Source organism: Alligator mississippiensis, chromosome 15, assembly GCF_030867095.1.
Source record: "Alligator mississippiensis isolate rAllMis1 chromosome 15, rAllMis1, whole genome shotgun sequence".
In the NCBI taxonomy this organism is placed as follows: Eukaryota; Metazoa; Chordata; order Crocodylia; family Alligatoridae; genus Alligator; species Alligator mississippiensis.
Genome location: NC_081838.1, coordinates 30,593,505 through 30,618,981, shown reverse-complemented (window position 1 = coordinate 30,618,981; position 25,477 = coordinate 30,593,505). Strand labels below are relative to the sequence as shown.

At 57.4% G+C, this 25,477-nt stretch overlaps 2 protein-coding genes across 4 annotated transcripts; both read right to left on the bottom strand.

Moving 5' to 3' along the window:
* Nucleotides 1-498: 498 nt before the first annotated feature.
* MAG (myelin associated glycoprotein) lies at nt 499-20,310 on the bottom strand. Of its 3 annotated transcripts, XM_059718783.1 has the most exons (11): nt 14,709-14,836; nt 11,673-11,763; nt 10,786-11,154; nt 9,617-9,913; nt 8,783-9,040; nt 8,417-8,677; nt 7,403-7,690; nt 7,192-7,288; nt 5,265-5,358; nt 4,833-4,874; nt 3,974-4,055 (listed from the first exon to the last, which is right to left on the bottom strand). In XM_059718783.1, exons 1-10 carry the CDS (start codon nt 14,817-14,819, stop codon nt 4,842-4,844), a joined length of 1,899 nt encoding a protein of 632 aa, XP_059574766.1. In that variant the 5' UTR covers nt 14,820-14,836; the 3' UTR covers nt 3,974-4,055; nt 4,833-4,841. The 3 variants fall into 3 exon arrangements, with proteins under 3 accessions (XP_059574767.1, XP_059574765.1, XP_059574766.1); XM_059718784.1 differs by lacking the exons at nt 4,833-4,874; nt 14,709-14,836 and adding an exon at nt 20,228-20,310 and having other exon boundaries at nt 499-4,055; XM_059718782.1 differs by lacking the exon at nt 4,833-4,874 and having other exon boundaries at nt 499-4,055; nt 14,709-14,834.
* A 953-nt stretch (nt 20,311-21,263) lies between these two features.
* FAM187B (family with sequence similarity 187 member B) lies at nt 21,264-23,207 on the bottom strand. Its single transcript, XM_059718594.1, has one exon. The coding sequence runs from the start codon at nt 22,737-22,739 to the stop codon at nt 22,011-22,013; it is 729 nt and encodes a 242-aa protein (XP_059574577.1). The 5' UTR covers nt 22,740-23,207; the 3' UTR covers nt 21,264-22,010.
* Between the last annotated feature and the right edge of the window lie 2,270 nt (nt 23,208-25,477).

Below are 25,477 nucleotides of genomic sequence, written 5' to 3'. Positions count from 1 at the left end.
TTGCATGGTGGATAACACAGAGGGTGTCCGAGTGCTGTCAGAAGAGAAGCAAGTTGTGGGCCATAGCCATGGGTTCAGGGCGTGACGGCTAGAGACAAGGCAATGCCTGCAGCCCCAGTCTCTAGTGAATTTGAGCAGATTTTTTCAGGCAACCCCTCTAGAACAGAGCTGGCAGATTCTTCTGCCCCCCAGGACACACATGGACTGTGGGGCTCCTTGTGGGCTGGATATGCACCTGGGAATACAGCCGTCTGGGGACAAACACAGACTCATATTCGCTGTGGGGCTTCACCACAGATTTCAGTGGCAGGCCTCACCCCAGCTTCTCTAGGAGCCCTGGCGGGTGGGTACAAGTGTATCCATGGGCTGTATGTTTGACACCCCTACTCTAGGACTTTGTGTGTAGCACGTACTCGCAGGATGGGTGGATCAATGAACCGGTCACTATCCAAGGCTGCAGGTAGGAATACTTTGAAGCAGATGACAAGAGAGAAGGGGTCGATTGGTAAAATAGCATTTATTTCCTCCAGAGTACAAAGTCGGCTGGGTTAAAGGCATTATATGCTCGGGCATCTCACCAAACAGTGGCCTGCGCCGAGACTGATGTGAGCCTGGGATTAATACCGTTCTTCTGATATGTTTGCTAGTTTTCAGTCCACTGTCAGATCAGGGCTATACCTTAGCCACTTCCCCCGTATCACACACACACACACACACATACACACACACACACATAGACATTCTTACGCGTACAAAGAGAGAGAGAGAGAGAGAGAAGATCCTAAAAAGTTATGGAAAGAAATTCTTGGCTTCTTTTATTTGTCCTTATTTACAGAGAAACCAAGAATGGAAGGAAATTTTACAAACAAATTAGTATAAACAGATTTGGGACCTGAATTCGGCATTTCAGTGACGGGACTTTCACAGGGTGCTGGTACAGGCATGAGCTTTGGAATGGCACAGGAAATAGGATTTCTCTTCCATTGGGAAATGCAGTGATTTTGTTTGGTTTTGACACTTTTAAGATGTTCCAGGACTGGGAAATTTCACCTCCTTTTCCCTCCTGACTTCTCCACGTGTATGAAATTGAGGTTAAAAGAAAAGATTTATTTCCAAATGAGAACTGAAAAGGTTCCCTTCCAACTATGTGCATGCATTAACAATCTTTCACAGTAACAGGACGTTGGCCACCCTGGTCCCCCTGCTTTACCTATGGCAGGCTCAGGTGTAATATCCTTTGCTGTGTCAGGGTTGGTAGTTTTTTACTAATTTACTAAATTATGGATGTGGATAGAATGGTTTGGACAGGGCTGATCCTGCCGCAGGCAGGGGGCTGGACTGGTTGTAACCTCTGGCACGTCCCTTCCAGCCCCAGTTCTCTGAGTCGCAAAAAAACCCCATACGTTTAAACTGTAATGCAGTTAAATCGCAAAAAGGGGCAATTTTCATCACATACAAGTGCCCTATGATTTTATGTTAAAATAGATCATCCAAATGCTTTCATTAGATTCTTTTCCCCCTCCCAGAAGCGAGATCGCATCAAAATTCATCGTGCTACCTTTGAATAGCATATCCAATAAGGTTTAACCCTGACATTAATTTCCAAATGAAAAATCCATCTGGCCCATTTCCAAAAATGCAAAAAAAGTTTTGTTTTGATTTTTCTTCCACATCCCAACCCTCGAAAAGCCAAAGCTACATCGCAACCAAAACTGCTCCTTCTAGTACAATACTCAGTGCAGCTTTGAACAACATTTCCTGGGAAAATGAAAAAGAGCATTATAAAAACGGATCTTTTTAATAGCATGGACTGTTCTTTGCTGCCATAGGGGGTAGGGCAAGGAACATGGGTCTCAGGTTTTGATTTGTGAGAAGCTTCATTTTTTTTTTTTTTATTCCTGCCCCCAACCAAAACCCCCCAAAGTACCATATTGACACGTGTACCACATGCACCTTTTCAGCAAAAGTTAATTCTCCAAAAAAGGCACGTGTTTTAACTGAGAACCATGTTTTCCATGCCAGAAAGGAGTTGTGGGGATGCCAGAATGGCTTCCAGGAGGCTGCACTGTGCACTTTGGCAGCAGCTGTGCAAGCTTTTGTGTGAGTAGCTGGTGGGGAGAGATGTTGAGCAACTCGGTCCCTGCTCCACGCAGCCCGTGGTCATGGCAAGGCTAAGCTCTGACTGGGAAGCCTGGAAAACATCTTTTCATCATGCTGGTTGCCCACAGCAAGGTGCAGGTCTTAGTTGAGGGCATATGGTATGTGAGAAAATACGATAACGTAAAAGCCAGACACATTCATATGGAAAAAGCAGCTGTTTCTCTATGGCAAAACCCTACAAGATGAGGATTGTTGATTGGCTCTACTGTGAGCATCATCCTGTGCCCTCCAGAGCCCTGTCAGAGCCCCATCACTTGGCCAATTTGAGGTTGCTTTTAAACCTAACTATATCCACTAACACCTACCAATAAATAGACCGTCGATTGAGGTTGCCTGGAGAGTTACAAGGGTTAGGGATGCGTCCAAACGGCATTAAGCTCTGGTTAGAAAGTGGTGATGTTAGTTTTGAGCCATCATTTTGTCTCCAGTGCATCGGGCAAATATTGGGGAGCAGTTTGGAGGGCGGCGGGGGGGGGCGGGACTTCCCCGACTAAAAAGGGCGCCGAAAAGAATCAGTGATGACTCTGTTATCCAAGTCTCTCCGCTTGCCCTGAAGCAGAGGACAGGGGGCTTCTGGGAGCAGAAGTGTGAGAAGAATTAATCAGGAATTCCTACACATGTTGGCCGTTGGGCTCTGGATGGACGGACTAGATGGGTCCAGTCTGGACGAACTGACAGTTCTTCTGAGAGGATGGACGGACATGAATAAAGGTATCAAGGCTGCACCGCGATTCCCCTCCCCTCCCCTCCCCCAGATACCAGTTCAAGTAATAATGGCGGGATGCCTTTGTATGAGAGGGCCATCTGGACCACTATATGGGTCCCTTCCTGGCTGGGGATTGCTGTAAGTGATGTTAATCTTTAGACAAAGCTACTTCAATGCAAAATAAAAGGGGGAGGGGGCTGGATCTGGAGGGTTGTGGGTGGGGAACAGAGAAGTGGCTACTGGGGTCCAGCAGAGAGAGCTAACCAGTTGCTTGACTTTCTAGGATGGAAGGTATTGCAAGGTCCGTTGGCTCAAGCTGGCCCAGTGGGAGCTGGAAGAAGGAAGGAAGAGCCCCTGGATGGAGGTTGCAATGGGGAAACTGAGGCACAGCATGCTGGTAGGACTGGGAAAGATGCGTGGAAGGATGACGATGCTGGGAGAGGCTGTGGAAAACCAGCTCCCGCTCTGTCCCCACCCTGGGATTAGATCCATTTGCAGCTGCGTCTGGAGACAGGTAGCTTGAATCACGGAGATGGGGGAAATGAAGAGGTCCCTCCCGTCGCTGGGATGCCTGATGGCCATGACCAGGAATGTCTATTCAGCAGGTGTGGACAGGCTCATGGGGTCTTGATTTCCTATGGCAGGCGGCGTGGTCTGCACAGGGAGGTGTGGCCAAGCTCTGTGTGGGCTGTCGACCTCTGTCTTCCATGTGTCCGTGGGCGTGTGTCCTGCCTCCATGGCAGAGGGAGGGGCTGGGAGGGAATAGAGGACGTGGCCAGGCCGGATGGGAAGGGGCCATGATGGTGGGTGTCAAGGGCAGTCTGTGATAACAGGAGTGGCCTGTCCCTGAGAGGGCGGGGGGGCAGTTTATGTCAGTGGGCATAGCCCGGCAGTGGGTGGGTGGGGCCTGCAGCAATGGGTGTGGCCTGACAGGGGCAATGAGCATGGCCTGTCACTGTGTGGATCTGGCAGTGGGTGGAGGGGGTCTTTGTTGCTGGGTGTGGCCTCCCGGCAGGGGCAGAGCTCACTTGACACGAATCTCAGCATACTCGGCCAGCTCCTCGGTCAGGGTGTAGCTGTCCTTGGTGCTCAGCTTGGCGAAGTCGATGTTGGCGTAGTCCACATCCAGGTCCAGAGAGCCCTCACGCTTGCTCAGCAGGCGTTTGTCGGAGGCCGGGTGCCACCCAAACTGCGGGGGAGAGCACAGGGGCCAGGGGGGAGGGAAGGGGTCAGCACAGGCCGGGGAGTCTTTGTGCTGCTGGGCACAACAGGGTTAACTCTTAGGTCTCCATGCTGCTGGGCATTAGAAGGTTAACCTTTCACACTTGGCCACTGGGCATTAAAGGGTTAACCTGTGGGGGTGGGGGCAGCCAGTGGACAGTATAGTCCACTGGCTGAGGCTTCTGGGTCACTGCCTATTAAAGGCAGTGGTTAACCCACAGCGGTGGGGGCTCCCTGCCTCTGGGCATTAAAGGGTTAATGGGCCACTGGACATTATAGGGTTAATTGGCTAGGATGTGCTTAACCCGGAGACCCCCCCAGGCATTAAATGGTTAGCCCACATGGGGTGGGCACCCCCCCATTGCTGGGCATTAAAGAGTTAACCCATAGTGCGGACCCTCTCCCCCACTACTGCTGGGTGTTATAGGGTTAAACCCCTGGAAATTCCCCACCACCACCTGGGGCAGACTTGGGGGATGCCCCCCTATTCCCGCATCCCCCCCATGGGTGGGGGCCCCACAGAGATGACATGGCATGGAGGCAGCAGACAGGCACATGGGGGGACCAGCCAGGCACAGACACCCACCATGCACCCCCCATCCCAGGCCCAGGATTGGGGCCCCCCTCTGCAGCACAGACACAGGACAGCCACAGCGCAGGGGGGTGGGGGTGGGAGCAGTGCAGTGACCCCTAGCGGGGCGGGGATCTGACACAGGCTGGGGTGGACACGGGGGTCCCTACTCACCACCCCGGGTCAGTGGCTCTCCAGGGAGCAGATCTCCTTGGACTGGCGGAGAAGGGAGAGGGTCATGGGGGGCATCTGGGGGGAGCGGGATGGAGGGAAAATCCCAGTGTCACACCCCTCCCCCCCGAAACAGCCAGCGTCCCTGGATTAGGTTCAGATTGGGCTGGTGGTGTCCAGAGGGGGAAGACCCCTGCCCCGTCCTTATCCAATGAGTGGGTAAGTCGGGGATTGGGCACCCACAGGTGGGTTGGAGGGGCAGTCTCATCAGTCTGTCCATCTATCCATCCATCTCTGTAACCACCCACCCATCTCTATATCCGTCCATCCACCATCCATCCATCTGTCCATCCATCCCTCTATAACCTTCTAATCCATCCACCCATGTGCCACTCTCCCACACCCTTGTCCATCCATCCCCGCCTGCACCCGCACCTCGGACTTGTGCAGGCTGGGCCGCAGGTCCCCGCTGTAGACCACGGGTGGGTTCTCGGTCTGGACGAAGCTGGAGCTCTCATTCACGCTCTTCCTGGAGGATGAGACACAACGTGATGGGGCTGCAAGCACCCACTGCCTGCAGGGGCCTACCCGCGCGGAGCGGTGAGGGGTGACACCTGGGTTCTAGTCTCAGCTCTGTCACACCTAGAGCATCCAGTAATGCTGAGTGTGATGTGGTGTGATAACGTTCAGAAGTAGCTGCGGATCGATATGCCGTGGCTGGAAACTAACACAATACAATATAATTCCAGGGACGGCACGTCGAGCTGCAGCTGTGTGTGAAGAGCAGAACAGAAGAGAATAGAATAGATCATAACAAGCTGATGCATCTCTCTCAACCAGTGCAGTGCCATAGGCTATAACATAATATCTGTAATAAATCATCCTATAATCTAATCTAAACTGATATATGATGTGGTGCAATTATGATACATAAATCAACTGGTCATTGCATCACATACTGGTTTACGTGATGTTGTATTATATTGCATTACATTGGTTTAGATATGTATATTCATCAGCTTGAATTATATTACATTTCACTATGTTACATTCCATTATATTACATTGTTATATTGTATTATATTATGTCACATTGTATTACATCCCATTATATTATCTATAAAACCTATGTCATGTTATGTTATTACATTCCATTATATTACATTATATTATGTAATATAACGTAATATAATGTAACATCATATATATTATATGACATTATGTTGTTATATAATGCAATATAACATAATCTAACAGTATAATATTGTATAACATAATATAACATAATATGCATATAAATGTAAAATATTACATTACCTTATATTACATTATGGTAGAATTACAAGCCAATTTATATAGAACCAAACCAATGGCAATGTAAGGTAACATAATACAGTAGAAATCATTTTATAATCTAACGTAAATTGATACATGATGAGATGTGATTACTAGCTTATTTATATATTATATAATCACATCATATTGTAGACATAATATAGATTATAGATTGTAGATCAGTTTAGGCTGGAAGAATATGACATGGCATGTTATGGTATATAAATCATCTTGCAATAGCATCACATATTTGTTTAAAAATTAGATTACAAGCTACTTTCTATTGTATTGTGTTACATAATGCTATGACGCATTGCCTTGTGTTGGTTTAGATATAACTTACCAGTCAGCTTGTCCCAAAACCAGTGCAGTGCAATATAAATGTAACATAATACAATTTGTTATAATACGACGAATGTATTGTATTACTATCATGGATAATAATGAAACACTTTTTAGATTCACTGCATTTTCTTACAACAGCATTGATCACATGACTATGGCCCTAGAGCACTTATTTTCAACCTTTTTTCATTTGCAGGCCCCTAGAAAATTTGGAATGGAGGTGCAGACCCCTTGAAATGGTAAGTGTGGGTATTCACATACTTCTGATAGTGCACAATCATCTTTCGTGAACCCCTTGGATGTAGCCTGCGAACGCCCTGGGGTGTGCGAACCGCAGGCTGAAAACCACTGGCCTAGATTGAAGACACTGCTCCCCTTCTCCTGTCTGTGAAATGGGAATAGGCTTGGGATGAGCTATATGATGGAAGCATTGGGGCGACTCAGTGCTTCTGTATTTGTGTCATTGTTACTAGAACGGTTTCTGTGAGACCAGGACAGTGCGATCACCGCTTCAGTGGTGTTTTTGTCAGAAAAGCCTTCAAAATGCCTGGCTTGGAGGGGAATGTGAAGAATCGTACTGCTTTTCCTGCCCCAAAATTGTCCTTAAATTCCAATATTGGGTGCTTTTCTTTCACAGCAGAGTGGGGGAGAGGACGGGACAGTTGCAGGGTTGGGGACTTACTTCTTGCGGGTCTGGCTGATGTAACAAACGATGGCGATGAGGATGGCGAAGGCCACCACGGCCCCCACCGGCCCCACCTTGGCCCACATGAGGCTGTCTGTAGAGAGCCAGAGAGGGAGAAGTTAGAGGCAGAAGTGCTGGGCGGGCTGGCCCAGTACAGGGCACTGTAGGGCTGCTGCCCAGAACCCAGGGGTATTGCAGGGGCACTCACTGGCGTGGTGGAAGTGCAGCTGGCGGCGGCGGGCACCGTGGGCATTGCGGGCAGCGCACAGCACATAGAGCTGGGAGTCGAGCTCGCCACGCAGCGTGAGGATGCTGGTGAGGGCATAGCCAGCCCGCTCTGTCTGGGCCACCTCCCGTGCGCTCTCGTTGAGGCTCACATTGCGTGTGGGCAGCTCGAAGGTCACAGCCGCCTCGGGGTTGGCCTTGACAGCGCAGATGCACTGGACCGTGTCCCGCCCAGCCGTACACCGCGACTCCGGCAGGATTATCGGTGTGACTGTGGGCGGGGGGGGTGGAACATGGCTGGTCAGTTACAGGGGTGGGGGTGGCAATCAACAGCTCTAGGCAGGGGGTTCAGGGCTGAGATGCAGCCAGCTCTTGGGTGGGGCAACTGAGGAACAGATCCATATAACATTACAGGTTGCTTGGGGCCATGCTGTGGCCAGCTCTGGGGTAGGACAGCTGGGGAATGGCTGAGTATAACAACACAGAAGTTGTGTGGTGCTGAGATGCAGCCAGCTCTGGGGTGGGGCGACTGAGGAACAGATCCATTTAACATTACAGGTTGCTTGGGGCCATGATGTGGCCAGCTCTGCGGTGGGACAGGACAGCTGGGGAACGGCTGAGTATAACACTAGGTTGTTTAGTGCTGAGATGCAGCCAGCTCTGGGGTGGGAAACAGCTATAGGTTGCTTGAGGTTAAGATGCAGTCAGCTCTGGGGTGGGACATCTGAGGAACAGCTGTGTATAGCACTGTATAGGTTGGTGCTGAAATGCAGCCAAGTCCCGGGGATGGCGGTATATAACAGCCTGAGGAGGGCTTGCGATACAGCCAGCTTTCAGCCTGGGCAGGTGAGGAGCAGCTACTTATAACAGTCTGGCAGGAAGACTTGTTCAGTGCCACCATGCGGCTGGTTCTGGGGTGGAATGGCTGCAGAGGACACCCATAGGGACCCACTGTTTTCCCCCCCACAACCTAGGTGGGTGGGCACGGGTGACTCACACTCCACGGTGAGGTTGAAGGCGGTGGCCTGCTGCCCATACTGGTTCTCAGCTACACACCAGTACTCGCCGTCATCCTCGTGGGTGACGCTGGGGAGGTCCAGCGCCAGCTGCCGCTCATAAACAGCCGTGGCCAGCACACGTCGCTCCTTCAGCAGGCTGAGAATGGGCTCGGGGTTGCTCTCCGTGCTGCATGCAATGGTCACGGGCTCCCCCTCCACTGCCACCCCCGAGGCATTGATCACAGGCGGCCGTGGAGCATCTGCAGGGTTGGGGGAGGATGGGACCCAGTCCTCACTGCTCTAACCACCCCACTCCAGCCCCCACCCTGCAGAGAATCCCGGCGCCTGGGCGCAGGGACACTCACAGAACACGGTGAGGCCGAGGGAGCGGTTGGCGCGGCCATGGACGTTCTCAGCCACGCAGGTGTAGATGCCATCGTGGGCGGGGGTGACATTGTAGAGCTGCAGCTCCAGATGCGTGCCTGGCTCCTCGGCCAGCACTGCCGCACCCTGCGCCCAAGTCAGCAGCGCCACTGGGCTGGCATCAGCTGTGCATGCCAGCACCACAGACGCCCCCTCCGTGGCCTCCAGTGAGTCTGTCATCTCCACAATGTGCGGCTCATCTGCAGGGGAGAGAGGAGGGGGAGAAGGGGTCAGGGGTTAGGGTTGGGGAGGACCCAGGTGTCCGGATACCAGGCCATCCGTCCCTCATGCTCTTGACCCCCCAGCCTCTGATTTTTACCCAGACCCAGGTGCTAGAGCTGCAGCAGAACCCAAGTGCCCTGCTAGGCCCGTCTCCCCCTCTATATGCGGGGGGGAACCCAGGCATATGGGGGACAGGCCCCACCTCGCTCTAACCCCTCAGCCCCATTGCCCACCCAGAGCCAGGAGAGGACCCAGGTGTCCAGGCTCCCCACCCCTCCTCCTCTTACCAGGAGAGATCCCAGGCATCTGGGCTTTCAGCCCCTCCTCCTCCTCTAACCCCCACCCCCCCCCTTTTCTCAGAGCTGGGGAGAACCCAGGCATCCGGGCTTCTCTGCTAGGCCACGTTCCCCTCCCAGAGCAGGGTGAGGAGACCCAGGTGTCCTGGCTCCACCCCAACCCCAGGTGGGATCTCTGGTGTTCCCCCCACCCCAACCCCATGGTAGAACCCAGGTGTCCTGGCTCCCCTGGGAGGGAACCCCAGCATCCAGGCTCACACTTGACGTCAAGGGTGGCACGGTCCTCGAACTCGAAGGTGGTGTTGGTGTAGGTCACACGGCAGGCCAGGGTGCGGCCGTGGTCCCGGCGGCTGGGCAGGAACCGCACCCCGGACATTTGGGTCCAGTTGCCATCGGTCTCCTCGAGCCGGGCCTGCACCGTCTGCTCTGCCAGCTCCTCGTGGCCCTGCCACGTCACCACCGGGCGCATCTCGGGGCAGTTGTCGGGCACCAGGCAGCGCAGCTCCACCTCTGCCCCCTCCACCACCACCGGCGGCACCATGATGGTCGGCTTGTCTGGAGGGGGGGATGGGCCGTGAAGCCAGGTGTCTGGGTGCATGGGAACACACCGGGCCCCAATCCGCCCCCCCCCCCCCCCCCCCCACCACCCCACTTCTCGCAGAGCATGGAGAGAACCCAGGGGTCTGGGCAGGGAGGGGACCCAGGTGCTGTGTCAGCCCGGGATGTCCTTTACCTACCCCAAGCACCCCCTAGTGGTAGATCCCCTCCTACCACCCCCTAGTGATCCATTACCCCTTTCTACCGCCCCCGAGTTGTAGATTCTCCCCACCCCTTAGTGATCCATTACCCCCTTCTACAGCTCCTTAGTGGTGGATCCCCTCCTACCACCACCTAGTGAACCATTACCCCTTTCTACTGCCCCCTTAGTGATAGATTCCGGGGTCTCCCACCTTCTAGTGATCCTCTACCACCTTCTACTGCCCCCTAGTGGTAGATTCCCCCTCCCCTCAGTGATCCAACCCCGCCTTCTACTGCCCCTTAGTCATAGATCCTCCCTCTTCCACTCTCTAGTGATCCATTACCCCAGGGGTGGGCAAAATTTGGCCCGGGGGCCAGATGCAGCCCACCAGGCCATTCTGTCCAGCCCGCAGGGCCCCTAAAAAATTAGAAAATTAATATTTATCTGCCCCTGGCTGCCTGTCATGCGGCCCTCCATGGCTTGCCAAAAATCAGTAAGTGGCCCTCCGCCCAAAATAATTGCCCACCCCAGCATTACCCACTTCTAGTGCCCCCTAGTGGTAGATTCCCCTCTCCCACCCACTAGTGATTCATTCCCTCCTTCTAGTACCCTCTAGTGGATCCCTCCACCCCTAGTGATCCATTCCCCCTTCTGGCCTCCCCAGCCCCGCGGCATTGGTGGCACTCACTGACGATCTCCAGGTTGCTGTGGTCGGAGTAGGTGTACTGGTTGTAGCCGCCCAGGTCGGCTCGGAAGTAGTACTTGCCAGCCAGCTCAGGGCTGAGGTGGGTGATGAGCAGTGAGCAGTTGTGAGTCTGGAGGTCACCCAGCAGGCGTGTGCGGCCCTGGAAGCTCTCGTGCACAATGCTGGTGCGGGACTTGAACACCACAGGGGGGTAGTTCTTGGGGTAGGGGCTGTTGTAGTACCAGAGCCCATGCACGGTGGCCGGACGCAGCTCCTCAGGGAAGTCGAAGCGGCAGGGCACCGCCACGCATGTGCCCTCGAAAGCCGAGATATGCAGGGGCATCCAGGCGCCCCAGTGTCCGCCTGCCACACCTGCGGGGGAGGGAGGAAGTCAGGGGTATGCCTGGGTCTGTCTCATGCCCCTCTGCCAGGCCCTTCCCTGGTCAGAGCTTTGGGGTGGAAGGGCAAGATCTGAACTGGGGGTTGTTACTGTGCATGTGTTTGTCTTTCTGGACATCCACACATTCATCTGCCCTCCTAGTCCTCTATCCATCCACCCAGCCATTCTCCTAGTCCTCCCTCCCTCCATCCATCCTTTCTTGCTCTCTCTCTCTCTCTCTCTCTGGCTCTGATCCCTGCTGTCCCTCAGCCTGGTCTCGACCATCATGCCCTGTAGCTGACCCTGACCAATGCAGACCCAGTCAAACCAGTAGGACCATCCTACTGGGGCAGCCCAGCCTATCTGGAGACTCAGCTCCTTCCAGACTGAATGATGTCCTTCTATTGTCCAGCCAGTTTCCTGTTCCCTGGCTCATGGCTGGGGTGTTTGAAAACACCCGGGCCTGGATGGAGAGGATGTGAAGGCCAAGGTGCTGTGGAGGGGATGGTACCTTCAAGGAGGACCCAGAGGAGCGAGAGAGCCATGGTGAGTGTCATGGTTGGCTGAGACCGAGGCAAGGCGGGCAGGAGAGAAGGTGAGAGCTGGGGAGAGAGAAGAGGGAGGGCGTGAATGGAGAGTAGGAAGCAAGAATGGGGCAGGGGACACAGAGACCCCAGGCATCTGGGACATGCAAGTGTGCGCGCACACCCACAGAACCACAGAACCCAGGTGTCCGGGACGCACACCCCCACACGCACACAGAGCCCAGGCATCCAGGATGCACGTGAATGCACACACAGAACCCAGGGTATCTCATACATGTTGTGCACAGAACCCAGGAATCCGGGGCGCGCACATGCACACAACCCAGGCATCCGGGGCGCACACATGCACATAACCGAGCCATCCAGAATACATTCACACATGAAGCAACAAAGTTCACCAATACCCCCCCCGGTAGGAGTCTGGGGGACTGTGGGTGAGGCTGGGAGCCCGGGTTCCCTCCCTGCTCTGGGAAGGGAGTGGGGGCCAGGACGTTGGTTTGAGGGCTCCCAGTCCCCCTGCTCTCTCTCAAGCCAGGGGGTTTCTGTCTCAAGCCAGGGGCTCTCTCAAGCCTTGGCTACCACACAGACACCCGTACACACACACCCACCCCAAATTAACTGTGGAGTGGGGATAGAAGACAGGTGTCCGGGCTCTCATTCCCCCCAGCCTTGGCTCCACTCCCCTCCCAAGGCAGAGACTGAACCCAGGCGTCCGGCTTCCCTGGCCTCTAACCCCCATCCCCGCTCCCTTCTTAAATGTGACCAGAGACCCCAGCTGTCCCGGCTCCCAGGCTCTCCCCTCCCCCCAGAGCTGGGATAGAAACCAGGAAACAAGTCAAAATGAACCATTTAAGCTATTCTGGGTCTTTTTTTATTCAGCCACATCCAATTAGCTGCCAGAAGGGGAAAATACTGTGTTTCGGTAAAACTGAGGTATATTAGCTACAGTACAATACAGCACTGCATTAAATTATTAATACAATCTTACCCTAGTTCTATGCCCTTGTTGTTTCATCTTAGATTGAAGTATTACATTTCTATTCTTAAAATACCTATTTTATTATTAAATCTATATCCCGTATCATTCACATGTGACCCCCCCCCCCCCGACCTTTGCAATCCAGCACTCAGAAATTGCGGATAAATACGGCTGTTGCCGAAACTATCTCTTTTTGCTTTGTTACAGCCCAGATTTTGTCTCTGGTTGAGCCAACAGCTCAGGAAGTGGCGGGGGGGGCGCTTTGTGTTGCGGAAAATTTAGAAGTTTGGGCTTTTCAGCACCAAAAATTTCCCATATGAATTCTGTCTGCCCCCCGCCACCACCAGGGCAGGGGTTTGAACCTACTCTAGCTGGGGCGGGAAGGCCCAGACACCGAGTTGTTGCCATGATAGGGGGTAGCCAGGCTTTCAAGGCATGGGCCTTGCATTGTGGCCATGACAGTGGTCAGTTATGGTGTCTATTGGGCCTACTCTAGCCAGGGTTTGAAGGCCTGGTCCTCCAGTCGTTGCCATGGCAGCAGGCAGTGATGGTGTCTATTGGGCCTACTCTAGCCAGGGTTTGAAGGCCTGGTCCTTGAGCAGCCTTCACAACAGCTCAGCACAGGGAGGTCTCTATGGGCCTACTCTAGGAAGGCTTTTTAGGGCCTAGTCCTAGAGTCATTGCAGCCCCTGCCCCATGGCGGCTCCCCAAACCTCTGAAGCCTGAGCTAGAGTTGGCCCCATAGACCCCTCCTAAAGCAAGATGGGCGCTGAGGACGCCAGGCGCCCGGGTCCCAGTCGGTGCCGGGCACAAGGCGAGCGCCAGGCCGGGGACACGGGGGCGCGGCGCCAGGGCAAGGCAAACACCCGCGGCGAGGAACACAGGCCGCTATTGTTGGCGGCCCGCCCCCGCCCCCTGGCCTGACACAAGCCAGGCCATTGAGCACTGGGCGCTGGCCTGACCCCGCGAGCGAGCGAGCCGAGCCATGGTGCCGGCCACGTCCCCCTGCGGGGCCGCTCCAGGGGGTGGGGTGGGGGTGCCCACTTTAACCCTTCAGGGGTAGATCGTCCCGATTCATGCACTCCCTCGTCTGCCCCGGGTGCCAGCGAGGCGCCCCGGCACAGCCCTGAGAGAAGCCAGGTGCGCGGGCGCCGCGCGGCTCTGACCCACCGCCCCTGCCCCCCCCCGCGCAGTCTGCGCCCCCCTGGGTTGGGGACACGACCCAGCCGCCTCCCCTCTCCCCCCGTCGGGAGCCCGGACGCCTGGGGTCCCCCAGCTCCGGGGAGCCAGCGCTCTGGGGCCGTCGCCGCTGCCGCGGGGGGCTGGGAGCCTTTCGGCACTAGTGCTGGCACTGCCCCCCGCCCCACGCTTTGCTGGGGAGATCAACAGGATCTGGGAGGATTGAAAGGTTTTGTGTCAGGAGAGGAAATGTCAGCCAGGCTCGTAATCCCCTGGAGCCCTGCCGGCCCAGCGCCCCTGCCCCCGTCTCCCCTGCTGCAAGCCCCAGGCCCCTTCTCGCCCTCCCAAAGCTGCGGAGAGCCCCCCATGCCCCGCTCTCGTCCCAGGGAGGACAGAGCCAGGCGCCCGGGTCCCGGTTCCCCTGCTCTCCCCCCTCCCAGGCCCAACTCCCCTCCTAGTGCTGGAGATCACCCAGGGGTCCGGGCCCCCCTTGGGGACCTCCTGGTGGCGCCAGCATCAGTGTGGCAGGAGCCGCCTGGCCCGGCGCCCCCAGCCGGGGAGCAGGGCTCGGGGAGGAAGAGCAGTGGAGCGGAGGCGGGAGGCTGGGAGCCCGGACGCCTGGGTCCCCTGGGTGGGGCGTGGGGGGAGGCTGGGTGCCTGCGTTCCCTGGGAGAGGAGTGGGGTCTGGAAGTGGCAGCTAGAGTGGGGGTCTCGGGGGTCACCACAGGGGTGACTGGGAGCCTGGACACCTGGGTTCCCTCCTAGCTGTGGGGTGAAACCCAGCTCCCCCTTCCCTCCCTGCGGGGGTCCTCAGGACGGGGGGGCCCGTGGGGCAGGGGGGTACCGGCTGGTCCGTGGTGGGCTCCGCTCCGCTCCGAGGCCAGGCAGGGCAGGGCAGGGCAGGGCAAGCTGGGTGCCCGGGGAGGGGATGCCAGGACTGTGGGGGGGAGCCCATGGTGCCCACCCGTGGATGCCACGCGCCATTGGCTGCTGCCGGTGCCTGCCTCCCGGGGGTGGCAGCAGCCGGGGATGGGTCCCCTCCCCTCTTGGGGAGGGGAGGGGAGCTGGGGGGGGCAGAGCACTGAGCGGGGAGCCCGAGAGGGGGGCAGGCGCTGGGGGGTGAGAGCCTGGACACCTGGGTTTTCTCCAGGTCTGGGAAGTGAGGGCTGGGGTCTTAGAGCTAGGGGGTCCTGTGAGCCTGGACGCGGTCCCCAGCAGACAGCGGCTGGGCCTGCGTTTCCCCAGCCAGGACCCCGTCCCTTGTCCCATCCCTCACGGATTCCTTCCCCAGAGCATTCCTGGCGTGCCAGGCGCTGCCAACTCGCTCCCCCCACCACAAAGTGGCCACAGTCCAGCGCTCCCTCCCGGAGCTGGGTGCTGGGGCTGGCCGCGCAGCTGCCTCTGGGGTGGAGCAGGCTAGGCCGTGGCCCACCCCAGAGCTGACTGTATCCCCTCCTCACTCCATGCAGTGTTATACTCAGCTGTTGCCCCACCCCAGAGCTGGCTGCATCTCTGTACAGGTGAGCCCTCTCTGGGCATGTTATATGCAGCTGTTCCCAGAGCCCCCACCCCAGAGCTGGCCGTAGCACAGTGTGGGCTGACAGAGAACAATGGTCACAAACTGACAGAGAGCAGATTTAGGCTAGACATCAGGAAAAACTTCTTCACAGTAAGGGTTGCCAGTATCTGGTGCTCTCCCCTGCCCTGGGGTCTTTAAGAGAAGGCTGGATAGGCATCTGGCTGGGGTCATTTGACCCCAGTACTCTTCCCTGCCTAGGCAGGGGGTCGGACTCAATGATCTGTTGCAGTCCCTTCCGACCCTAGCATCTATGAATCTATGACTCCCGTGCTATATGTGGCTGTTTTACCCCAGAACCAGCTGCATCTCAGCACTCAGTAAGCCCAGCCCGGCTGCATTGTGTGCTGCTGCTCCACACCAGAGTGGTCTGCATCTCTACCCAAGGATGCTATATGTAGCTGTTCTCCACTGCTCCACCCCAGAGCTGGCTGCATCTCTGTGCCAGGTAAGACCTCTGCAGGCGTGGTAGAGGCAGCTGTTCCTCCACGTCTTCCCCTGCAAAGCTGGCTGCATTTCAGTGCTGGGGCCCCTTTCCCACGCCTATTCTAGGATCCTGGGGCTGCGGCCCCTTCCTCATGCCCATTCTGGTCCCTGCTGTTCCTCCCCAGAGCAGGCTGCATCTCAGCACCAGACGAGCAGCCCCCACAACCCCACCAAGAGCCAGCTGCACCCGAGTGGGCGAGTGCTGCTGCAGCGATGAGTCATGGCCTGATCCTGGACAGGTTGGGGGGTGGGGTGGTACACAGAGGATCTGGGATGTATCACCACGGGAACCAGATGGAGCCCAGGAAGGAAGCCTGGCGTTGCCATGGTAATTTCACCCCCCCATGGGGAACGGGTCTAGCCCTGGTTCCTCCTTGGGGTCCATCCATTCTCCCTCACCTGCAATACCCCATACTCTGGAGAGAGAACCCAGGGCCCAGGCTGCAGCTCCCACCCCTCCAACTCCCCCAGACCCACTCCCCGCCCAGAGCTGGAGAGAACCCAGGCGTCTGAGCTCCCAGCCCCCCTGTTCTCACCCTCTGCCTGCCCCCCCAACTCCCTTTCCAATTCAAGGATGTGCTCTGGGAGCCGGATGCCTGGGTTCTCTTCCTGCTCAAGAGGGCAGTGGGGCCTGCCGGTCCTCGGGGTGCCAGGCTCCATGCAGCTGCTCTGGGCACAGCCTGGCAGTGCACTCCCCCCCGCCCCCCCCACAACAGAGCTGATTGTCTTGGCACTGCTGATAACAGCCCCCTGACGTCACTGCCAGGGGGGCTGCAGGTTGGGAGTGAGGGGCACCAGCCTGGCTGGGGGTGGGGGCAAGGGTTGCAGGTTGGGAGTGAGGGGCACCAGCCTGGCTGGGGGTGGGGGCAAGGGTTGCAGGTTGGGAGTGAGGGGCACCAGCCTGGCTGGGGGTGGGGGCAAGGGTATGCAGGTTGGGAGTGAGGGGTACCACCCTGGTTGGGGGTGGGGGCAAGGGGTTGCAGGTTGGGAGTGAGGGGCACCAACCTGGCTGGGGGTGGGGGCAAGGGGTTGCAGGTTGGGAGTGAGGGGCACCAGCCTGGCTGGGGTGGGAGCAAGGGGTTGCAGGTTGGGAGTGAGGGGCACCAGCCTGGCTGGGGGTGGGGGCAAGGGGTTGCAGGTTGGGAGTGAGGGGCACCAGCCTGGCTGGGGGTGGGAGCAAGGGGTTGCAGGTTGGGAGTGAGGGGTACCAGCCTGGTTGGGGGTGGGGGCAAGGGGTTGCAGGTTGGGAGTGAGGGGCACCAGCCTGGCTGGGGGTGGGGGCAAGGGGTTGCAGGTTGGGAGTGAGGGCACCAGCCTGGCTGGGGGGGGGGGTGACAAGGGGTTGCAGGTTGGGAGTGAGGGGCACCAGCCTGGCTGGGGGTGGGGCAAGGGGTTGCAGGTTGGGAGTGGGGGGCACCAGCCTGGCTGGGGGGGGGGTGACAAGGGGTTACAGGTTGGGAGTGAGGGGCACCAGCCTGGCTGGGGTGGGGGGCAAGGGGTTGCAGGTTGGGAGTGGGGGCACCAGCCTGGCTGGGGGGGGGGGGTGACAAGGGGTTGCAGGTTGGGAGTGAGGGGCACCAGCCTGGCTGGGGGTGGGGGCAAGGGGTTGCAGGTTGGGAGTGAGGGGCACCAGCCTGGCTGGGGTGGGGCAAGGGGTTGCAGGTTGGGAGTGAGGGGCACCAGCCTGGCTGGGGGTGGGAGCAAGGGGTTGCAGGTTGGGAGTGAGGGGTACCAGCCTGGTTGGGGTGGGGGCAAGGGGTTGCAGGTTGGGAGTGAGGGGCACCAGCCTGGCTGGGGGTGGGGGCAAGGGGTTGCAGGTTGGAGTGGGGGGCACCAGCCTGGCTGGGGGGGGGGGGGTGACAAGGGGTTGCAGGTTGGGAGTGAGGGGCACCAGCCTGGCTGGGGTGGGGGCAAGGGTTGCAGGTTGGGAGTGAGGGGCACCAGCCTGGCTGGGGGTGGGGGCAAGGGGTTGCAGGTTGGGAGTGAGGGGCACCAGCCTGGCTGGGGTGGGGGCAAGGGGTTGCAGGTTGGGAGTGAGGGGCACCAGCCTGGCTGGGGGTGGGAGCAAGGGGTTGCAGGTTGGGAGTGAGGGGTACCAGCCTGGTTGGGGGTGGGGCAAGGGGTTGCAGGTTGGGAGTGAGGGGTACCCAGCCTGGCTGGGGGTGGGAGCAAGGGGTTGCAGGTTGGGAGTGAGGGGTACCAGCCTGGCTGGGGTGGGGGCAAGGGTTGCAGGTTGGAGTGGGGGGCACCAGCCTGGCTGGGGGGGGGGTGACAAGGGTTGCAGGTTGGGAGTGAGGGGCACCAGCCTGGCTGGGGGTGGGAGCAAGGGGTTGCAGGTTGGGAGTGAGGGGTACCAGCCTGGTTGGGGGTGGGGGCAAGGGGTTGCAGGTTGGGAGTGAGGGCACCAGCCTGGCTGGGGGTGGGGCAAGGGGTTGCAGGTTGGGAGTGGGGGGCAGCAGCCTGGCTGGGGGGGGGGGGGTGACAAGGGGTTGCAGGTTGGGAGTGAGGGGCACCAGCCTGGCTGGGGGTGGGGCAAGGGGTTGCAGGTTGGGAGTGGGGGCACCAGCCTGGCTGGGGGGGGGGGGTGACAAGGGGTTGCAGGTTGGGAGTGAGGGCACCAGCCTGGCTGGGGGTGGAGCAAGGGTTGCAGGTTGGGAGTGAGGGCACCAACCTGGCTGGGGGTGGGGGCAAGGGTTGCAGGTTGGGAGTGAGGGGCACCAGCCTGGCTGGGGGTGGGGGCAAGGGGTTGCAGGTTGGAGTGGGGGGCACCAGCCTGGCTGGGGGGGGTGACAAGGGGTTGCAGGTTGGGAGTGAGGGGCACCAGCCTGGCTGGGGGGGGGGGTGACAAGGGGTTGCAGGTTGGGAGTGAGGGCACCAGCCTGGTTGGGGGTGGGGGCAAGGGGTTGCAGGTTGGGAGTGAGGGGCACCAGCCTGGCTGGGGGTGGGGGCAAGGGGTTGCAGGTTGGGAGTGAGGGCACCAGCCTGGCTGGGGGTGGGGCAAGGGTTGCAGGTTGGGAGTGAGGGGCACCAGCCTGGCTGGGGGTGGGGGCAAGGGTTGCAGGTTGGGAGTGGGGGGCACCAGCCTGGCTGGGGGGGGGGGTGACAAGGGGTTGCAGGTTGGGAGTGAGGGTACCAGCAGGGCTGGGTGAGCAGGGGGCTGTGGGTCAGGAGTGAGGGCACTGGCAGGGCTGGGGGGCCAGGGCTGTCGGTCAGGAGTGAGGGGCACCAGTGGGGCTGGGGGATGACCCAAGTTCCTCCTACAGGCTCCTGCCTTGTGGTGACCAGGATGGCGCTGGGACACCCCAGCCCCGGGGACGATGCAGCCAGCTCTGGGTGGAGCCACTGGAACAGCGGAGCAGAACAGAGCCCTGGGTGAGAGGCAGCTGGCTCTTGGGGGGTGGGGGAGTTTGGGAACGGCCACTATTAACCGGGCCCTGGGGAGGGGAGACGTGTCTGGCTGTGGTGGGAAGCAGCCCCCGTCTGGCCTCCCTGCCCCAGGGTGGCTCCTACCCCAGCCCACCCCTTAATAATTATTATGAATAGCTGATGAGCTTATTAATTAACCTTTTGGCTCATTAGTGCCCAGATGTCCTTTTAACCCACCCCTGACTGCCACCTGCAGGGAAGTGGATGCTGATTAGATGCTAATGGATGCAAATTTAACCTGTGACCCCAGCTCAAGCTGTTAATAGCATCACTCCATTAGTTCACCCACAGCAAGGTCTCATTAACCCTTCCTGCCCCAGGCTGTAAGACCTCACAGGCAGAAAAAAGCCTCTTACCTGCTCTGATTTGCATAGGCTAATGAGGGTGTGTGCTAATGAGTCCTTAATAATGGGACTGTAATTAATCGGATTGCTTGTCACCCAGGGTCGTGTCACTCCAAGCCTAAATGGGGATCCCCTTGCCAGCCCTGTTAACCCCTTACTGGCTGGGCTGCACACTAATGAGGCTAATTCTGAATATTAATTAACCTCACTCATTAGAATCCAGGACTTCATGTGTTGGGGGAGGGGTATAATTCATGGGGGCAGTCATGAAGTATTATCTCCCCCATTAACCCTTAGAGCCTGGGTCCCTTGCAAATAATAGTAGCCAGATGTTAAAAAGGACCCAGCAGCGTTCATTAACCTGGGAGCGGTGGGGCAGGGGGCTGCGGAGACACAGGAGGGGGTCGAGCTGTCAACCCCCCCATTTCCCTTCTAGAGATCCCAGGTGTCCGGGCCCCTATCAACACCGCCCCCAGTTCCCCCCAGAGATCCCAGGTGTCCGGGCCCCAGTGCCCTGGGAGTCCTACTTGCCTGTCTGGGGGGTCCAGGCTGTACCAGCTGCTGTCCGGTGTAGGTGGTGGACACGAGGGCCCTCTGTGGCTCCCCCGGGGGCAGGGATTATGTACCCACTGTGGGGGGGCAGGGAAGGGGAGGGGCCACCCAGCTCCGCCCCCTCAGGCCCCGCCCCCAGACCCCCCATTCTCCCCTCCTTCCCCCCAACTGGCTGGGGGGATGGGGCCAGGGACACATCCCCAGGGCCGGCATTACTGTGGGCTCCTCACCTGCTCCTCCCCCAGAGCTGGGCACATTGTGAGCCCCAATCCCTCCGCAGGGGCAGGGGCTCAGGCACTGGGGGGTGGCGTCCTCGTGCACAAACTGGAGCCAGGGGCAGGGGAGGGGGCTTTACATAATGGTTGGGTTGAACACTTGGTGGCCATGTGGAGGCTGGGACAAGGCTCCAGGGCTCCTTCGCATGCCAGCCAGGATTGGAGGGCTTCGGCAGGGCCTTCCTTGCACGCTGGGACAGGCCCCTCGTGCAAAGGGTCGTGGTACATGTGGGCATGGTGAGCACCCCCAGGTAAGTTTGAGGGGGTCCTGTGTGGGCTGGGAGCCTGGACGCCTGGGTTCTCTCCAGCTTTTGGGGGGCAGTGGGGTCGGCTGGGGTGGGGGGACGTGGCGTTCCTTGCACACGCTAGTGAGCTTGCCCGCCTGGTGTCAGCCCCAGCACAAAGGCCCGGCTGTGCAGGGCCAAGAATTGGCCCATTGTGTGGCCCCCCCTCCCCCGCCACGGATGCCACCTCCAGACGCCTGGGTTCTCTCCCTGCTCGGCGCAGGCCTGGGGGTGGGCAGAGGTGGGTGGAGGGGCTGGGAGCTCTTGAGGGGCAGTGAGAGCTGGGGGGTGAGCAGGGGGTGCTGGGAGCTTGGATGCCTGTGTCCAGTCCAGCTCTGCAGGAGGAGTGGAGGCTGGGGGGGTGAACGGGGAGGGGGTGGGGGCTGGGAGGCACCTGGGTCCTTTCCAGGTGTGGGAGGGGCCTGGGGACCTGAGGGGCGGGAACTGGAGGTTTGTAGGGGCCCCTTCGCACCCTCCACTTGACGCGGGTCCCCGCACTCAGAGCTGTACATTCTTTATTGCTTAGGTGCCAAGGGCCCCGGGGCGGCGCCGACAGGCGTCTAGCAACCCCAGGACGAGGAGGGCAACGAGGAAAAGTGCCAGCCCCACCACTGCCGCCTCGATGGCCCCATAGGCACGAGCAGCACCATGGGCAGGTGTGGGGGCCAGGGCTGGGCTCAGCCAGAAGAGGGCAGCCAGGCGGCCCCCCACATAGCAGTGGTAGGTGCCCGGGATGGCACCGGGGGGCAGCACCAGCACCGCGCCCCCTGATGCCTTGTCCAGCCGTGGGGCCCCGGCGCCAGCCTGCAGGCGGTTCAGGGCCGTGGTGCCAGCCTGCCATGCCACGGGGCTGCAGGGACATAAGCGGGGTCAACGCCGCGAAGAGCCCTGGAGCCCACCCCCACTCCCTGGCTCGGGCATGAGGCTGTCCAGACTCCTGGGTCCCAGCCCTGCTCCCTGGGTCGGGAACGGGGTCACGAGGATGCCTCGGTCCCACCTTGCTCCCTGGGTCTGGCATAGGGCTGCCTGGACGACTGTGTCCCACCCCACTCCCTGACTCAGGCACGGGACCAGCCCTGGTACCACCAGGGGTTAAAATCCAGGGCTGCAGCCAATGATTAACCAGCTGGACCTGGAGGGCAGAGCTAGGGCAGGGAGTGGGCAGGGCTCTGGGGCAGAAGCCCCCCTGGGGGCGGAGCTGGGTCAGGGAGTGGGTGGGGCTCTGGGCAGATACCCCCTGGGGGCGGGGTCTACCTGTAGATGGAGGCTTCTGGGCAGCGCAGCTGGGTCTCCCCCGCCGGGTGCAGTGGGGTAGTGGGTGAGGAGGAGCTGCGGGGCCCCCCTGGGCTCGCCGCCACCCCAGCGCCCTTTGCAGGGCACCCAGCAGCCCTTGACCCGTAGCTCGGGGCCGCGGGGAGAGTGCGATGCCCCTGCCAGGCCACAGGGCTGGGGCAGCCCTCTGGGCTGGGTGGTGTAGCAGAAGCCCACCTGCTTGCGTTCACCGGGCACCCCACAGCGGTCGCAGGCCTGCCAGGGAGTCCAGGCTGTGAAGAGGGGCCCGCGGGGGCCGAGCGGCACCTGCCCACGCCCCATGTGGCTCACGTGCAGCTGCCCCACGTCCTGCACAGCCAGCTCGTAGTAAGCCACACTGGCATCGCCACGGCGACAGGTGTAGACCCCCGAGTCTCTGGGCCAGGGCGCTGCCAGGCGCAGGGCACCCCCTGGGAGCAGGCGGGTGCCCCCTGAGAGCCGCAGCAGGCGCAGGGGGGAGGTGCGGAGCCAGGTCACGGTGCCCGGCCCACCTGGGCAGGGCAGTGTCACGGGGTTGAGGGAGACGGCGGGCACTGTGCAGGGGCGGCCACGGGGACATAGCAGGGCCTGGGCTGGGGTCAGCGCCAGCAGCGTGGCCAAGGCCAGAGCCCTCGGGGTCATGGTGGGGCGGTCACAGTGAGGTCAGAGGTCTGAGGTCATAGTGCTGATGGGCGGGCCTTTGGAACAGCTGCCTCCTTGAGGCCCAGGGGGGAATCGCTGGTTCTGAGCCTGGGTCCCTCTGTTTTTGGGGATGACTTCGTCCTAAGGACAGCTACAGATGTCATTAGCAATTGTTCCATTGTCCTCATTGTATTTGTCATCGTTACTGCCCTTGTTACCCTGCCAGCTCTGTGGCTGTGGCTGCTCCTTTTGTCACTTGTGTCACCATCGCTTGGTGTTGCTGCACTTATATAGCAATGACAATGATGTGAGAATAATATATATAATAATGATTATATCTATCTATCTATCTATCTATCTATCTATCTATCTAAAATTCCCATATATCTTTATACAACAATAATATGATACTATATGAAATAATAATTATATATGTAAAAAAAATACAATATATATTTAAACATAATATATGATAATATTTATAATAATATGTATAAACTAATAATATGCTAAGTCTAATATTATAAATATAGGGGGATGGAAGGGACAGCGGGGCAACCCCCCACCCCACTTCCCGGGAGATGGTAGTGGCGGGGAGAGGGGTGGGGTGGTGAGGGGTCAGTGCTTTTTCTCTGCCCCACCCCTCCTGTGATTCCTGACAGGCAATTGGCTAGTAATATACATAATAATTATATATGTATAAAAGAAATATTAATATGATAATCAGGAATCTTGGTTTTCTCTGATTAAAAAAAAAATCCCCAATTTTTGGGTTAAAAAAAGAAACCCCAAATTCAAATTTTCCCATCATTAAAATGAAACACCACTAATATAGAGATACTAGCAAACTGCCTGTCAAGAATGATTGTGTGGGGAGTGGGCAGGGACAGAGGCCTGCATCCCATTCACACCCCACACCTCCCTGCCCCCCCCCCCCCCCCCACTTTGGGCTGGGGCCAGGGGCACTCCCCACCTCCCCCGCCCCCTCCACTTCTTGCTCCCCTCCCTCCCCTGTTCCCTGCCGTCTCCCCTCCCTGGTAGCTGTTGTTGGGGGGCACTGGCCCCTGGTTCCAAGGAGCAGGGGAGGGGGGTGCAGCTGGCTCTGCTGGCCTTACCCCCTCCCCTCCGGCCCCCCAGTCTCCGCTGTCTGTCTCTGTCTGTGTAGGGCACTCTGATTCGCTGCCAAGACAGTCGATCAGAGTGCGAATAAAGCGTTATGGACAAAGAGACAGACTAGGGCAGGGGCAGGCAATTATTTTTGGGTGGAGGTTTTGGCAAGCCATTGAGGGCCACATGACAGGCAGCCAGGGGCAGATAATTATTACTTTTCTAAATTTTTTAGGGGTCCTGAGGGCCAGATAGAATAGCTTGGTGGCCTGCATCTGGCTCGTGGGCTGCATTTTGCCTACCCCAGAACTAAGGCTTTTATAATATTAGAATATCTATAGTGGTGTTTCATTTTAATCATGAAAAAATGTGGATTTTGGGTTCCTTCTTTACATTAAAAAATTGGGGATTTTTTTTTTATCAGAGAAAACCAGGATCCCTGATGATGATGCTCTCTGATCCTGATTAGAGTCATTGGGTTTGGAGAAGGAAAAAAAAACTTTCCAAAGCAGCTTTTTGGGTTTTGGGTTGGTTTTTTTTTTCGTTTGTTCTTTGAGAAGAAAAACATTTTGAAAACTTTCTAGTGGTGTTTTTAGGGGAGGAGGGAAGTTTTACGAGAGGGAAGCTTTAAGGGAGGGGAAATTTTCCAAACTCTTTGGGTTTCCTTTTAGCAGAAAATCCAGGTTCCAACACCTCACCCCACTTTTATTTTTCTTAAAGGTAAAAAACCCAGTTTTCCAAACTCTTCCCCACCTCCCCTTTTTTTTTTTAGAAGGAAAAAGTTTTGAAAACTTTATTAAAGCAGAATAAGATTCCAAAACTTGGGGGGGGGGGGGGGTGTTTGTTCTGGGTTTTTTATTGGGGGGGGGGGGGGAAGCATGATTTCCTGTATGACTTGTTTTGTGAGAAACAAAATGTTTTTAAGACATCATAAAATTATTCAGTAAGAGGGGAGGCAGTGCGGGCTCCCTTCCGAGCACTTTGTTCTTTATGGAGGAAGGAAAAGCTTTTTTTTTTCTGCGGGAGCTTTGTTTTGTTTTGGAAATGGGGAAAAAAGATTCCTTAAAACTTTGGTTCAAGTGGAGAGAAAGTTTTCAAAACTCTCCTTGTTTCCTAGGGGAGAAAACCCCCTCAGAGCTTCATATTTGTGTGCATGTGAGCATCATATAAAATACACACACATCTGTATACATACCTATGCACATATATATATATATATATATATATATATATATATATATATACACACACACACATATATATACACACACACACACTCACACAGGCACACATACTGATATTCATATACACATGTTCATATACATGCATACATACTATAATATACAGATCTATGCATACACTGCATATACACATTCACATATATGCGTATACGTACACCTCCCGATATACATACCTACGCACATATATGCACATTTACATACATGCATACGTATACACACACACATACACTCACGTACCTGTATATGTACACACACATGCACCCCAACAGGGACCTCCCTAGGGGGTGCAAATTGGGGCGACCACCTCAGGTTCTGCACTTTGGGGGACCCTGTGGAGCCAAGCCAGCTTCCCATCCGGCTTCTTGCTGCCACCTCCCGCACCACCACCGC

Bases quoted from the DNA above. Each gene is read 5' to 3' on its own strand.
- FAM187B (XM_059718594.1), bottom strand. From the start codon at position 22,739: ATGACCCCGAGGGCTCTGGCCTTGGCCACGCTGCTGGCGCTGACCCCA.
- MAG (XM_059718782.1), bottom strand. From the start codon at position 14,819: ATGGGCTCCCCCCCACAGTCCTGGCATCCCCTCCCCGGGCACCCAGCT. The intron at 9,914-10,785 runs GTGAGTGCCACC...CCCCCCCTCCAG, and splicing joins CAGCAACCTGGAGATCGTCA to ACAAGCCGACCATCATGGTG. The intron at 5,359-7,191 runs GTAAGTCCCCAA...CTCATCCTCCAG, and splicing joins ATCAGCCAGACCCGCAAGAA to GAAGAGCGTGAATGAGAGCT.